The sequence below is a fragment of the Panthera leo genome, chromosome A2 (assembly GCF_018350215.1).
Source record: "Panthera leo isolate Ple1 chromosome A2, P.leo_Ple1_pat1.1, whole genome shotgun sequence".
Lineage (NCBI taxonomy): Eukaryota > Metazoa > Chordata > Mammalia > Carnivora > Felidae > Panthera > Panthera leo.
The window spans coordinates 62,562,492-62,577,922 of NC_056680.1; the positions used below are offsets into that span (position 1 = coordinate 62,562,492).

At 49.2% G+C, this 15,431-nt stretch overlaps 1 protein-coding gene across 1 annotated transcript in view; it reads left to right on the forward strand.

The window, feature by feature from the left end:
• Window positions 1-15,431, forward strand: part of ABCA13 (ATP binding cassette subfamily A member 13) — a 374,957-nt gene that overhangs the window by 86,477 nt on the left and 273,049 nt on the right. Inside the window, exons 20-22 of the mRNA XM_042927326.1 lie at window positions 8,493-8,656; window positions 10,428-10,507; window positions 11,210-11,331. Of these exons, the coding sequence (XP_042783260.1) occupies window positions 8,493-8,656; window positions 10,428-10,507; window positions 11,210-11,331 (366 nt within the window). The remainder of the gene's footprint in view (window positions 1-8,492; window positions 8,657-10,427; window positions 10,508-11,209; window positions 11,332-15,431) is intronic.

Below are 15,431 nucleotides of genomic sequence, written 5' to 3' on the forward strand. Positions count from 1 at the left end.
TTCTAGTTTCGAGAAGAATGCAGGTGCAATTTTGATTGGGATTGCATTGAATGTGTAGATAGCTTTGGGTAGTATTGACATTTTGACAATATTTATTCTTCCAATCCATGAGCAGGGAATGTCTTTCCATTTCTTTACATCTTCTTCAATTACCTGCATAAGCTTTCTATAGTTTTCAGCATACAGATCTTTTACATCTTTGGTTAGATTTATTCCTAGGTATTTTATGCTTCTTGGTGCAATTGTGAATGGGATCAGTTTCTTTATTTGTCTTTCTGTTGCTTCATTATTAGTGTATAAGAATGCAACTGATTTCTGTACATTGATTTTGTATCCTGCAACTTTGCTGAATTCATGTATCAGTTCTAGCAGACTTTTGGTGGAGTCTATCGGGTTTTCCATGTATAATATCATGTCATCTGCAAAAAGCGAAAGCTTGACTTCATCTTTGCCAATTTTGATGCCTTTGATTTCCTTTTGTTGTCTGATTGCTGATGCTAGAACTTCCAGCACTATGTTAAACAACAGCGGTGAGAGTGGGCATCCCTGTCGTGTTCCTGATCTCAGGGAAAACGCTCTCAGTTTTTCCCCGTTGAGGATGATGTTAGCTGTGGGCTTTTCATAAATAGCTTTTATGATCTTTAAGTATGTTCCTTCTATCCTGACTTTCTCAAGGGTTTTTATTAAGAAAGGGTGCTGGATTTTGTCAAAGGCCTTTTCTGCATCGATTGACAGGATCATATGGTTCTTATCTTTTTTTTTGTTAATGTGATGTATCACGTCGATTGATTTGCGAATGTTGAACCAGCCCTGCATCCCAGGAATGAATCCCACTTGATCATGGTGAATAATTCTTTTTATATGCCGTTGAATTCGATTTGCTAGTATCTTATTGAGAATTTTTGCATCCATATTCATCAGGGATATTGGCCTGTAGTTTTCTTTTTTTACTGGGTCTCTGTCTGGTTTAGGAATCAAAGTAATACTGGCTTCATAGAATGAGTCTGGAAGTTTTCCTTCCCTTTCTATTTCTTGGAATAGCGTGAGAAGGATAGGTATTATCTCTGCTTTAAACGTCTGGTAGAACTCCCCTGGGAAGCCATCTGGTCCTGGACTCTTATTTGTTGGGAGGTTTTTGATAACCGATTCAATTTCTTCGCTGGTTATGGGTCTGTTCAAGCTTTCTATTTCCTCCTGATTGAGTTTTGGAAGAGTGTGGGTGTTTAGGAATTTGTCCATTTCTTCCAGGTTGTCCAATTTGTTGGCATATAATTTTTCATAGTATTCCCTGATAATTGTTTGTATCTCTGAGGGATTGGTTGTAATCATTCCATTTTCATTCATGATTTTATCTATTTGGGTCATCTCCCTTTTCTTTTTGAGAAGCCTGGCTAGAGGTTTGTCAATTTTGTTTATTTTTTCAAAAAACCAACTCTTGGTTTCGTTGATCTGCTCTACAGTTTTTTTAGATTCTATATTGTTTATTTCTGCTCTGATCTTTATTATTTCTCTTCTTCTGCTGGGTTTTGGGTGTTTTTGCTGTTCTGCTTCTATTTCCTTTAGGTGTGCTGTTAGATTTTGTATTTGGGATTTTTCTTGTTTCTTGAGATAGGCCTTGATTGCAATGTATTTTCCTCTCAGGACTGCCTTGGCTGCGTCCCAAAGCATTTGGATTGTTGTATTTTCATTTTCGTTTGTTTCCATATATTTTTTAATTTCTTCTCTAATTGCCTGGTTGACCCACTCATTCGTTTAGTAGGGTGTTCTTTAACCTCCATGCTTTTGGAGGTTTTCCAGACTTTTTCTGTGGTTGATTTCAAGCTTCATAGCATTGTGGTCTGAAAGTATGCATGGTATAATTTCAATTCTTGTAAACTTATGAAGGGCTGTTTTGTGACCCAGTATATGATCTATCTTGGAGAATGTTCTATGTGCACTCGAGAAGAAAGTATATTCTGTTGCTTTGGGATGCAGAGTTCTAAATAGATCTGTCAAGTCCATCTGATCCAATGTATCATTCAGGGCCCTTGTTTCTTTATTGACTGTGTGTCTAGATGATCTATCCATTTCTGTAAGTGGGGTGTTAAAGTCCCCTGCAATGACCACATTCTTATCAATAAGGTTGCTTATGTTTATGAGTAATTGTTTTATATATCTGGGGGCTCCGGTATTCGGCGCATAGACATTTATAATTGTTAGCTCTTCCTGATGGATAGACCCTGTAATTATTATATAATGCCCTTCTTCATCTCTTGTTACAGCCTTTAATTTAAAGTCTAGTTTGTCTGATATAAGTATGGCTACTCCAGCTTTCTTTTGGCTTCCAGTAGCATGATAAATAGTTCTCCATCCCCTCACTCTCAATCTAAAGGTGTCCTCAGATCTAAAATGAGTCTCTTGTAGACAGCAAATAGATGGGTCTTGTTTTTTTATCCATTCTGATACCCTATGTCTTTTGGTTGGCGCATTTAATCCATTTACATTCAGTGTTATTATAGAAAGATACGGGTTTAGAGTCATTGTGATGTCTGTATGTTTTATGCTTGTAGGGATGTCTCTGGTACTTTGTCTCACAGGATCCCCCTTAGGATCTCTTGTAGGGCTGGTTTAGTGGTGACGAATTCCTTCAGTTTTTGTTTGTTTGGGAAGACCTTTATCTCTCCTTCTATTCTAAATGACAGACTTGCTGCATAAAGGATTCTCGGCTGCATATTTTTTCTGTTTAGCACACTGAAGATATCGTGCCAAGCCTTTCTGGCCTGCCAAGTTTCAAAGGAGAGATCAGTCACGAGTCTTACAGGTCTCCCTTTATATGTGAGGGCACGTTTATCCCTTGCTGCTTTCAGAATTTTCTCTTTATCCTTGTATTTTGCCAGTTTCACTGTGATATGTCGTGCAGAAGATCAATTCAAGTTACGTCTGAAGGGAGTTCTCTGTGCCTCTTGGATTTCAATGCCTTTTTCCTTCCCCAGTTCAGGGAAGTTCTCAGCTATAATTTCTTCAAGTACCCCTTCAGCACCTTTCCCTCTCTCTTCCTCCTCTGGGATACCAATTATGCGTATATTATTTCTTTTTAGTGTATCACTTAGTTCTCTAATTTTTCCCTCATACTCCTGGATTTTTTTTATCTCTCTTTCTCTCAGCTTCCTCTTTTTCCATAACTTTATCTTCTAGTTCACCTATTCTCTCCTCTGCCTCTTCAATCCGAGCTGTCGTCGTTTCCATTTTGTTTTGCATTTCGTTTAAAGCGCTTTTCAGCTCCTCGTGACTGTTCCTTAGTCCCTTGATCTCTGTGGCAAGAGATTCTCTGCTGTCCTGTATACTGTTTTCAAGCCCAGCGATTAATTTTATGACTATTATTCTAAATTCACTTTCTGTTATATTATTTAAATCCTTTTTGATCAGTTCATTAGCTGTTGTTATTTCCTGGAGATTCTTCTGAGGGGAATTCTTCTGTTTGGTCATTTTGGATAGTCCCTGGAGTGGTGAGGACCTGCAGGGCACTTTCCCTGTGCTGTGGTGTATGACTGGAGTTGGTGGGCGGGGCCGCAGTCCGACCTGATGTCTGCCCCCAGCCCACTGCTGGGGCCACAGTCAGACTGGTGTGTGCCTTCTCTTCCCCTCTCCTAGGGGTGGGATTCACTGTGGGGTGGTGTGGCCCGTCTGGTCTTCTTGCACACTGCCAGGCTTGTGGTGCTGGGGATCTGGCGTATTAGCTGGGGTGGGTAGGCGAGGTGCACGGGGGCAGGAGGGGCAGGCTTAGCTCGCTTCTCCTTAGGTGATCCACTTCAGGAGGGGCCCTGTGGCAGCGGGAGGGAGTCAGATCCGCTGCCGGAGGTTTGGCTCCGCAGAAGCACAGAGTTGGGTGTTTGCGCGGAGCGAGCAAGTTCCCTGGCAGGAACTGGTTCTCTTTGGGATTTTGGCTGGGGGATGGGCAGGGAAGATGGCGCTGGCGAGCGCCTTTGTTCCCCGCCAAGCTGAGCTCTGCCGTCTGGGGGCTCAGCAGCTCTCCCTCCCTTTGTCCTCCAGCCTTCCTGCTTTCTGAGCAGAGCTGTTAACTTATGACCTCCCAGACGCTAAGTCGCGCTTGCTGTCGGAACACAGTCCGTCCGGCCCCTCCGCTTTTGCAAGCCAGACTCGGGGGCTCTGCTTGGCCGGCAGGCTGCCCCTCCGCCCCGGCTCCCTCCCGCCAGTCCGTGGAGCACGCACTGCCTCGCTGCCCTTCCTACCCTCTTCCGTGGGCCTCTCGTCTGCGCTTGGCTCCGGAGACTCCTTCTGCTAATCCTCTGGCGGTTTTCTGGGTTCTTTAGGCAGGTGTAGGTGGAATCTAAGTGATCAGCAGGACGCGCGGTGAGCCCAGCATCCTCCTACGCCGCCATCTTGTAGTCAACCCCTCTTCCCAGTTCTGTAAAAAAATTTTTTTTAATGTTTATTTTACTTTTGAGAGAGAGCGACAGAATATGAGTGGGGGAGGAGCAGAGAGAGAGGGAGCCACCAAATCCGAAGCAGCTCCAGGCTCCGAGCCATCAGCACAGAGCCCGATGCGGGGCTCGAACCCACGAACCTTGAGATCGTGACCTGAGCCGAAGTAGGACATTCGACTGAGCCACCCAGGCGCCCCTACCTCTTCCCAATTCTGGGTTCAGGGACGTCGTGCTGGTGGCTTGAGCTAGGCCATGGAGACGCCATGTACACCACGGAAATTGGCAAATTCTATGAATAAGATCTTTTTACCCAGGGAGCCAGTTACTAAACATTTACAAGCCCGTCGTGGGTTTTGACTCCTGGAGAACATGCCAGTACCGGAACCTTCTTTCCTTCAAGCGCTCATCCTGGACGCCATTTATCACTTGTGTTCTCCAGTGATGCTGCTTTAACATATGTCCAGTGGAAGCTGGATCATCACCCCGAGTAGAGAGAGGGGTGCTGGACAGGCTGGAGGAAGTGAGGCTAAGCCCCAAACCCGGTGACGACATGGAAGGCCTCCCTCGCTGAGGAGCAAGAGTCCCGGGCCCTGCGTCGGGCTCGAGGAGGGGTGACATGTTTGGGAAGCCAGGGGGCTTCTGCAGAGATGACGCCTTGGTGGCCTGTTGATTTATTTAGATCCTCCACATCTTATTTGTGCCTCCTGCAGGTCTTTGTCCTGTATTAAATGTGGATCCATAACAAAAAAACCCAACAGCCGATTTTTGAGTGCCGAGTGAAGTTTGCAATCATAGAACAAGGCCAGAACTGCCAGCATTCAAAGCTGCCTCAAGGCTTGGGTTTCTAGTTCCAGTTATCAGGATTGTCCACGGTTCTGGCTGGAAACGGCGAGGTCCGTTTTGATAGAGAGCCGACGTTCCTGTCTTTCGTGACAAAAATAGAATTTTGCTTATCTCAGGATGCCAAAGCCTCGAGGACAGATCAAGGTTTTCAAGAGCCTGAGGCTTTTAGAATCAGAAATGCTCTCCGGCTGGGGTGTGAAGTGCCCTGTGCCCGGCAGAGGTGAGGGAAAGGCTTGGAGCTATTTTTAGCATCCAGGCATCTGACTGAAGGGAATGTTCTAACACAGAATCGCCTCAGGGCCAGGGGACGTGAGAGCCCTGGCCAAGTCGATGAGGCCAGGGTTGGGGGTGTGGCCCCACACCGCCTTTCGCTCATGCCCCTCAGTGGTGGAAAACAGCAGTCAGGGGGATCAAAATTTACATTAAACTATGACGCAAGTGCCCAGTGAGTCCTGACATGGAGAATGTGGCTGGGATCCAGCTTGGACTGGGGGCTTCCTGCCCTCCCCCCAGATCTAGCCCTTTGGAGCCCCCCTGGGCATCATTGCCTCTGTACAACAGACGGAGTTCACCTCACTGACCAGCAACTATGGGATTACAGACCTCTTTAGCCAGAGTCTGACTCGTGTGCTTGGTCGCCTTAGCCTGTCCCCAAAGCACAGCCTCGCGAATGTCAGCCTCAGCTTTTGTCCCCGACACTTCCTGCGTGGAGTGTGGGGTGTCTGTGATGAAGGAAGCCAGAACTTTCCTTCCAGTGTCCTTGCTGCTGGGGAGGGGCATGCACTTTCCTTTCTCTGCAACCCCCTATATATCAAAATTATTGCGTTGTTAAATTTAAGAATAAAATCCAGAACAGGAATATTGTAAATGAGTAGCATTACGTTTCATGTGCATAAAATTACAAAGTACAAACTAAAGATTCTTTTGTAAAAGGGAAGGCAGCACCGTGCAGCGGATTTTCTTCAGCCCACGTTCTCAGAAGTGGGTTGCACCCATAGTTCTGACCTGGATGCATCTGTGACCTGTGTGCTGGGAAGAGGGGCCTCCACGGAGGAGGGGGATATTGAGATGGGGTCTGGATGTCCAGCCATCTTGCAGATGCTCTGCCCGATGGCTGTCTGTCCTTGGGTTCCTCTCCAGGATGCAAGCCTCTGGGAGGCAGGGGATTTGTGTCTTGTGTTCACCACTCTGGGCTTGTGCTCAGGAGGGGTTTTCTGAATGGGTGAATGATTGAACCATTGTATAAGATTTCTGTTCTAGCTTCATTCCCAAATCGATGGGGAAAACGTGAACTGGGAAAGGGAGCCATGATCCTGGGCGAGTTAGTGAAGAGGTGCCGGGTGTGTGGTGGTCTGCTGGCTGGGTCGGCTCCCCCGGGATGCAGGTCCCAGGTGCTGTGCTGCTGCTGGTGGTGGTGGTGGTGTGGATCTGGGTGCTCTGATCGTGTATGAGTGCTCCCAGTGTTATGTGGGAGTGCTCCCCGGTTCCATGTCTGGGATTGTTCCCTGGTGTCCTGTGTGTGAGTGTTCCCTGGTGCCCTGTGTGTGTGCTCCACGGTGTTCTGTGTGGGTGCTCCCCAGTGCCATGTGTGTGTGTGCTCCCAGATGTTGAGTGTAAGTGCTCCCTGGTGCCCTGTGTGTGATTGCTTCCCAATGCTGAGTGTTTGAGTGCTCCCAGGTCCGAGTGTGTGAGTGCTCTCCTGTGTGTGCCCTGTGTGTGAGTGCTCCTTGGTGCCAAGTGCGAGAGTGCTCCCCAAGGCTGTGTAGATGCTCCCAGGTTCCCGGTGTGTGAGTGCTCCCTGGTGCCAAGTGTGAGGGTGCTCCACAGTGCCATGTGTGAGTGCTCCCCAGGGCTGTGTAGGTGCTCCCAGGTGCCTGGCATGTGCGTGCTCCCCTATGCCCTATGTGTGAGTGCTCCCCAGGGCCAACTGCGAGGGTGCTTCACAGTGTCATGTGTGTGAGTGCTCCCGGGGCTGCGTAGGTGCTCCCTGGTGCCAAGTGTGGGGGTGCTTCACAGTGCCGTGTGTGTGCGCACACATGGGAGTGCTCCCCACTGCCTTGCCAAGTCTCAGGCCCCCAGGCAGATCCTCGTGGCTGCGCCAAGCGACTCCTGGGCTCAGGTCCCTCTGCCTCCTCACGCAGTACTCTTCACATGTAACTCTCCCTGGAACGCGTGTTTCTTCGCGCTCTCCGGTCACCTGAGTGATCCGTGGTTTCCTTTGTGAGAGCAGCTAAGGTGGGTGTGAGGGAAACGTGTGGAAGCTGTGGTCAGCAGAAATCTCATGAAAGTGTCGCTTACCTCTGGTCCTTTCTTCCTGCAATTGCATAACCTGGGGCCAAGCTTCCACCATCAGGAAGGGTCGTGGGATGTAAATACAATATGAGGATGCGAACACGGTGCTGGCGCTGTGACCGACTGACATGTGGTGGGATTTCTGTGTCGGGGGAAGGTACAGACCAGCCTGTGTGTCTTACGCGTACTTAATGCACGTGCAGCTCTCCCGTGTTCGTCACAAATTGTTACATAGGAAAGAAGTTTTGCGTTTTTACCGATTTATAGGGATTATTTTAAAAGCCTTTTTTATGAAATGGTCTCTTGTGAAGCTGGTTAACGTTCGTAAGAAGACGCTGAGATGACGAAGGACTCCTGGAGTCAAGGTCTAGACTGGGGGATTCCATCAAGCCCCTGGGAGTCCTGGGAGCACCTCCCTCGCCGAGGGGAAGATCGGGCGCTTCCGGGCTGTGCTGCGGACTTCAGGACAGGGCAGACCCAGCTTTTACCCACTTGATGGATGGACGACCACATATGGTTTCTTCTCAGTGGTCGGTTTTGTGGCTGGGAATTGTGCAAAGTGTCAGTTTTCAAACCAGGAACAGACTCCAGGAGGCCAAATGCCAGGTCACCAGCTGGGCTGTGCTCACACCCTGTCAGGCCGGGGAGGACATGCCCCTTGCCTGGAGGGCCGGTGGCAGAGGAGGGCACAGAGATGGTCCCCCGTGGCCCAGCCACTGATGGCAGTGCGAGGGAGCCAGCAGACCTGCTCGCACGTGCCCTGTGTCTGGTGCTGCGTCTCCCGAGGCCCAGGAAATAATCACACGCCGTACCCGGGGTGGGGTGGGGAACACGTTAGGTGGGGGGGATCAAGCACGTGTTGATCCAGAAACCAGACAGGAGCCCTTACCAAGAAGTGTGTGTGTTTCTAACCACATCCTTGCTGTTTTCTAGGAAATAGAAGAGACATGGTCCTCACCCCTCCAGCTGGACTGTGAAAGTCTTAGCAGGAATCTTTCCAGCACCCTGGTGAACTTCAAGGCTAGCCTGGAACACACCACCGACCAGGATTGTGAATGCGAGCCGGTGCTGGACTTGGCCCGACAGCGTGTGCACACGTATGTGCGAGCTCAGCCCCGTGCCTTCCCCGTGCTTTTCCCCGCCTTCCCCCGCCTTCCCCCACCTTCCCCGCGGTTTCCTTCATAAAGATATCTCAGGACCTCAAGGGGCGGCTGGATGGCTCAATCGGTTGAGCGTCCACCTCTTGATTTTGGCTCAGGTCTGACCCCAGAGTCATGGGATTGAGCCCCGAGTCAGGCTCTGTGCTGAACGTGGAGCCTGGTTAAGATTCTGTCCCCTCTCTCTCTCTCTCTTTCCCACACCTGCTCTCTCTCTCTTTTTACCCCCCTCAAAAGAAAAAGATGTCTTGAGTTTCTAAGTTATGAATCTCAGACAATAATGTGTACCACATACTATGAATATGTATATAAATACATCAAATTTTCCATGGCTTTAAGTTAAAAACATTTTTTTAATGTTTATTTATTTTTGAGAGACAGAAAGAGAGAGAGATAGAGAGAGAGAGCAAGCAGGGGAGGGGCAGAGAGAGAGGAGAGAGAGAAACTCAGGCAGGCTCCAGGCTCTGAGTTATTAGCACAGAGCCTGACGTGAGGCTCAAACCCACGAACCACGAGATCATGACCTGAGCTGAGGTTGGATGCTTGATCGACTGAGCCACCCAGGTGCCCCATTCATGACTTTTAAGTTTTTAATTAATTATTATTATTATTATTTGAGAAAGAGAGAGAGAAAGAGAGAGAGAGAGAGGCAGAGAGAGAGGAGAGAGGGAAACTCAGGCAGGCTCCATGCTCAGACGAGCCCAACATGTGGCTCAATCCTATGACACTGGGATCATGACCTGAGCCAAAATCAAGAGTTGGATGGTCAACTCACTGAACCACTCCAGAGCCCCTATTATTAATTTTTTATTAAGTCATGTCTACACCCAACGTGGGGCTTCAACTCCTGACCCCAAGATCGAGAGTCGTGCACTCCACCGACCGAGCCAGCCGGGCGCCCCCATAACGTTATGTTTTCAGTGGGAAATATAAGAGCGGCATTAGCTCAAAGGCTAACTTTATTGATGATCGAGATACTAGATCAAACGTTAGAGATTACAATATGGTATCAAATGCGTTTTATAAGGGCCACCCAGGTGGTTCAGTGGTTGAGCATCCAACTCTTGATCTCGGCTCAGGTCATGGTCTCACGGTTCATGAGTTCGAGCCCCGAGTTTGACTCTGCACTGAGCCTGGAGCCTGCTTGGAATTCTCTATCTCCCTCTTTCTCTGCCCCTCTCCCCAGCTCATGCTCTCTCTCTAAAAAGAAAAATAAATTTAAGTAAATAAATAAGTGAATACGTTTTGTAAGGGCAGTCACTGATTCCTGAAACTGCTTTCCTATTGGATTAGCCTTGTTCTGTGTCCTCTATGTCTGTGCCCCCGGAGGAGGAGCTCAGACACTTTGTATCCTGCAAATGACTCAGAAAGAATGATGTTCACCCGACTCCTTGGGGTCCCAGCTTCCTACGCATTCCGTGATCTATCCTGTCTGTTGTTTCCATCAATGCAGAGTCATTTGTGGCACACCCTTATCCCCCTGACTCCTCTCGCCTGGCAGGGGCCCCGAGGGGATGCTCCCGGAGCCACGATGGTGTCGGGCATTCACACTCAGAGAGCGTCAGGGGGTGCGCTGTGTCTGATTATCTGAGGAAGCTTGTGGAAATGTGATGCGATCCAACTCCTCTCCTGGGAACGGGAGCAGTGTTATTCACCGTTGTTTCCGGGGCTTTATTTTGTCTAAATTAGCTTTAATTTTGTGCCATTTTAGGTTGGCCCAAAGCCTCGAGGAGACTTGGTTGTCGGGGAATCCCGTGATGGCCTTCCTCAGGAATTTCACAGTGACTGAAGGTAAGATGGGGTGCCTCCAAGTTCGCATCCTTAAAGATTGTGTTTTCTCACACAAATATGTTCCTAAGGTAAAACCTACAAAGGGGAAGTTACTGTATGTGGGAAATAATTCAGAGCTTGGCTTCTCTGACATATTTGGGGTCAAGAAGGAAAGTCAAAGTCCTAAAATCCTGGGGACCAAAACCGGGAGCGGGAAGGATGAGAAACTCCCGTGGTCTGGGTTTTGCCCCGGCCCTGCCTCTCTGGACAAGCCATTCGGTGTCTGTAAGTCTGTGTTCTGTTTAGTCTGTACAATTCATAACACCTGCGAAGCAGCAGCATGCCCCATGTAGTGAGTTTTGGAAAAATCCTCATGCGATCCTCCTCTTGTTAAAAAAAGTGGGATAAGTAAATATGGGGACAGAGTTTCCTGCAGGCACTGTCACTGTCCCCTAAGAAAAACATCTTTCTGGAGTAGACCCTAAAATATACAAGTCTCAGTCAGAGAGAGGAGTCACGTAAGCAGGGACAGACTGCCCGCCTTGGGTTTGCCTTGCCTCTGGTGTGAATGATCCGGGCTCCAGAGGGCGTGACTTTGTCTAGTGTTTATCGTGAGTTGGATGATCCTCACTGCGGTCTAGTTAATGGATTCTCGTTTTCACAGTTAGCAACAACCCAAACATTTATCGTTACAGAATTCCCTTCCCTTTGATTATTTTTCAGATGTCAGAGTCAAAGATGTGATGCAGAACGTCTCCAAGCTCACCAGAGAGCTCCAATCTTCCATCCATGTCTCAAACGAGACCATCCACAGTGTTCTAGAAGCCAGCATCTCCCATTCGCAGGTGCGGTGCCCCTGCGTCTCTGCCCACCGAGCCGGCCACTGTCCCTCGGGAGGGGGTGGGCCACTGCACCAAGGGGCTGGCTGGAGGCAGGAAGGGTTAAGAGGCCAAGCTGGGCGCCAAAGAGCATCACTGGCGATGTCAAAGCCTTGGGGTCTTTACTTCTACAACGTTGCCTTCTTGAGGTCAGAAAGGCTAAAATTGGTGATGGTATTCAATCCAGTTGCTCCCAACCTTGATGCACGACCCCCTAGGGCAGCCCTGCTTGGTTAAGTAGGGGTCGCACATTCTTAAAAATGTACAAAAACAAACACGTAGAAAATTCTAAACATCAACTGTGCTTGCCTTTAAGTTGAGAATAACTTTCTGTGCTGACCGCGTGTGGAGGGCTTGGCTTATCGGTGCAAGCAGCCGGGTAATGAGCTGTGTCCCATCCTGGGTGGCTGGGATGCAGGGTCAGCGCACACAAGGGGTACAGGGAGGGCCGTGCGCTGGCTGATGCTGGGTGCAGCTCGTGCACAGAGGTGGGAAGAGTGTCGCCCACGGCTGGGGTCGCAGGAGACTTTGCTGGCAGTTTTCTGAGATGCCCTTTCAGGCATTTCCAGCTAGAGGTTTACTTCCTGTTCTAAGAACCTTCTAGAAGCAGTAACCGTGAAGATGGCTCTCCAGGGAATGTTTCTGTTGACAATTAGCTGGGCCCCGATAGACATTCACTTTCATGTTGGTTCTATAACCAGGATCCAAAGGCAAGCCCGGACAGGTGGCTCCATCACGGGCACGCCTCATCTTCCTGCGTGTAGCAGACATTGCCAGTTATATACATTCTGGGTTTGTGGCACCTCTGCATCCCGGGAGTCTGTCGGTGACAGTTTTCCAGCAGTGTTTGCTCACTTCATGTCTCTATTGCATTTTGGTAATTCTCACGATGTTTCAAATGTGTTCACTATTATTGCATTTGTTACGGTGACCTGGGATCCGTGGTTACGACTCACCAAAAGCTTATTTGGTGGTTAGCAGTTAAAAAAATTTTTTTTTAATGTTTATTTATTTTTGAGAGAGAGGTAGAGTGAGAGAGAGACAGCGAGCAAGGAGAGGAGAGGCAGAGAGAGAGGGAGACACAGAATCCAAAGCAAGCTCCAGGCTCCAAGCTGTCAGCACAGAGCTCAATGTGGGCCTCGAACCCACCAACCATGAGATCATGACCTGAGCTGAAGTTCGACGCTTAACCATCTGAGCCACCCAGCCACCCCGGTGGTTAGTGTTTTTAAGCAGTAAAGTATTTTTTTCACCAGGAAATGTACTTGTTAAAGACCTAATGCTGTTGCACACTTAGGCTACAGTGCAGAGCAAATGGAACTTTTTTGTTCCCTGGGAAGCCAGAAAAATTCATTTGACTCCCATTATTGTGATACTCGCTTTATTGGCAGTGGTCTGGGACCGAACCCGCAGTATTTCCAAGGTGTGCCTGTCATTCAGAATTAATCTGCAGTGAGAAAGACCTAGGTTAGAAGCTAGGAACCCAAAATTCTAATGACAGTATCACCAAGTTCCTTAGGGTGAGTCTTGGAAAATTCCGTTGCCGGAGCTTGTAATGGGGGGTATGGAGCAGTGGCCGCATCAGTTCTGGTATCTGACTAACAATGCTGTAAAGGGAAGGGACCGGTTAGCTAGCTTCCGGGGTCCCTTTCAAGCTCTTACCATACTTGGGTTTGGTATGGTGTTTAGACACCTTTTTTTTCCATTGGCGTATAGTTGACATTTAATATTCAGTTAGCTTCAGGTGTATAAGGTAGTGCTTTGACGACTATATGTATAATGGATGCTCACAGCGATGAGTATTTCTCAGTGGTATTGACTGTTTTCCCTATTCTGTACCTGTTCATCCCCTTCTCCCATCTCGCCCGTCTCCCCACCCGCCTCCCCTCTGGCAAACGAACAACAAAACAGAGAGAAACAGACTTCTACGTATGGAGAACAAGGGCTGGGTCCAGCACTTTGGGATGGTGGCTGCCTGACGAAGCCAGCAGCCAGCAGGTGTCGCTGGCGCTCTATCCCGGGAGTGCCGGGCCCGCCTCGTAAGGCCATCTTGCCATGGACGTGGTTGTGGGTTGTGCAGGGTTTTACGTTCACGTGTCCTCCTCTGCCTCACTGATAATGGCAGTCGTGGTCGTGCCTAAGGAGCTGGACGGGCAGGTGACTGGGAGGTGTGCCGAAAGCTCACGTTTCTGCTGTTCAACCAAACACGAGGTGCATGCTTCACTAGCTCAGTGTATCCACAGACCCACACGTGTCTCTGGACCCTAGGAAAAGAAGTCACATTTGGCGAGGGGACGGCACTGCGGGGTCTGGTTCTTTCTGGACTGTCAGGCAGACAATATTTTTGGCGGAAACCTCCATGTCTCGCTCCCTGGGCTCGTCTCTCCTGATTTCAGTGTTTGTGAGTTTCTGACATCAGAGTCTTGGGTGGCCTGCAGGGAATATTTGTCAGTGGCACGAGAGCCCTGGACAGACTGCAAGAACCCTCATTCATTCATTCATTCACTGAAATTTTCCCTTCCACTAGGTGTACTTCTTAAAGTGCTAGGGGAGAGGACGTTCTAGAACTTTCTATGGCAGTGGCCCACATGCTGCACATGCAAGTTCACATGTGTGGGTGAGCGGACAGCGTTGGGGTCAGGTGGGAGTGATGAGAAACCCCCGGCCGTGAAGAGCCATGTGGGAGAGTCTTAGGCTTGGAGATGTGGACACAGGGCTGGAGGCAGGGAAGCTGGAGAGGAGGCGCTGATCCCAGGCCTCAGTTCTGGCTCCCAAGAGCCTGGTGGGGGCGCCCGTGGGCAGCTCCCCTCCCCTGTGGTGCTGCATTCTTTAACACCAGCAGATCGCATTAAAACGAGATCCCAGACTTGGGCGTGTGGGACCCCTGTGTCCGCCTCGCCCGCCTCCATCCTGGGCTTGGATCCCCTCCACCAGCCCTGTGGGGTGCCCGTGTATTTTATGCTGTGATGCCGCGTTGTTGGCTTCAAGTCAGCGGTCACTTCCTTCTTTGTATTCAGCCAAATTTTTATTCTTTAAAATTAGCAATGATGTCAGAGTCAGGACCCAGATAGATTGAGAGAGAGAGAGATCAAAGGGTCTGGTCTACCGTTGATGTCCATTTGCTTTTTACCCGAAAGAAGCAAGCGCATGAGGACAGCTGGGGAGATGGGTGCTGTCCATGGTCCTTGCATGAGGAGGGCTAGGGAGATGGGCGCTGTCCATGGTCCTTTGCAGATCTCTTCCTCTTGGGGGTGTTCTTGTCGGGGAAGGTGGGGAGGGGACACTTCAAGAGCTCCCATGTCTCTGGGGCGGCTCCGGAGAGGGAAGGCATTCTGAGACTTTTTCTTCTTTCCGTCAGGCAGAGAGGCTGGGCCTCAGTGGAACTGGCCCGGCGTGCCTCTTGCTCGACGCTGGTTCCCTGGGCACTGTTGACAGCTGGCAGGCACAGAGATTCCTTATGGGAATTTAGCCAATATCATTCTTCTCCTTTGTTGCAACACACGAAGTCTGTCTGCTGAAAAGCTGCAACAGATCGTTCTTGGCGTTGCTTACCCCAGAGCAGACCCCGGTCAAAATCTGCTTCTTTTGCAGGGAGCCTGGGTGGCTCAGTCGGTTAAGTGTCTGACTTCAGCCCAGGTCATGATCTCGAAGTTTGTGGGTTTGAACTCCGTGTTGGGCTCTGTGCTGACAGCCCAGAGCCTGGAGTCTGCTTTGGATTCTGTGTCTTCCTCTCTTTTTGCCCCTGCCTTGCTTGGACTCTGTCTCTCTGTCTCTCTGTCTCTCTCTCTCTCATATACAGAAATAAATAAACATTAAAAACAAAGTTTTTAAAAATCTGCTTGTTCTGGCAACTGCTCCCACCCCAGAGAGAAAAAAATAGTTAATAATGTGAGTGGAGCTGAGGGTCTCTGGCCCATGTGCAGGATTTTGGCCAGGTGTCTCCTAGAAGACATGACCGGCTGTGTGGGGCATCTTACCCTGGAGGCTGAGTTTCCAGCATTTTCCACAAGGGACCCCATCTCTGTGTTGTGAGGCTAGGTTTATGGTCCTTTTCCTCTGGGCACCTG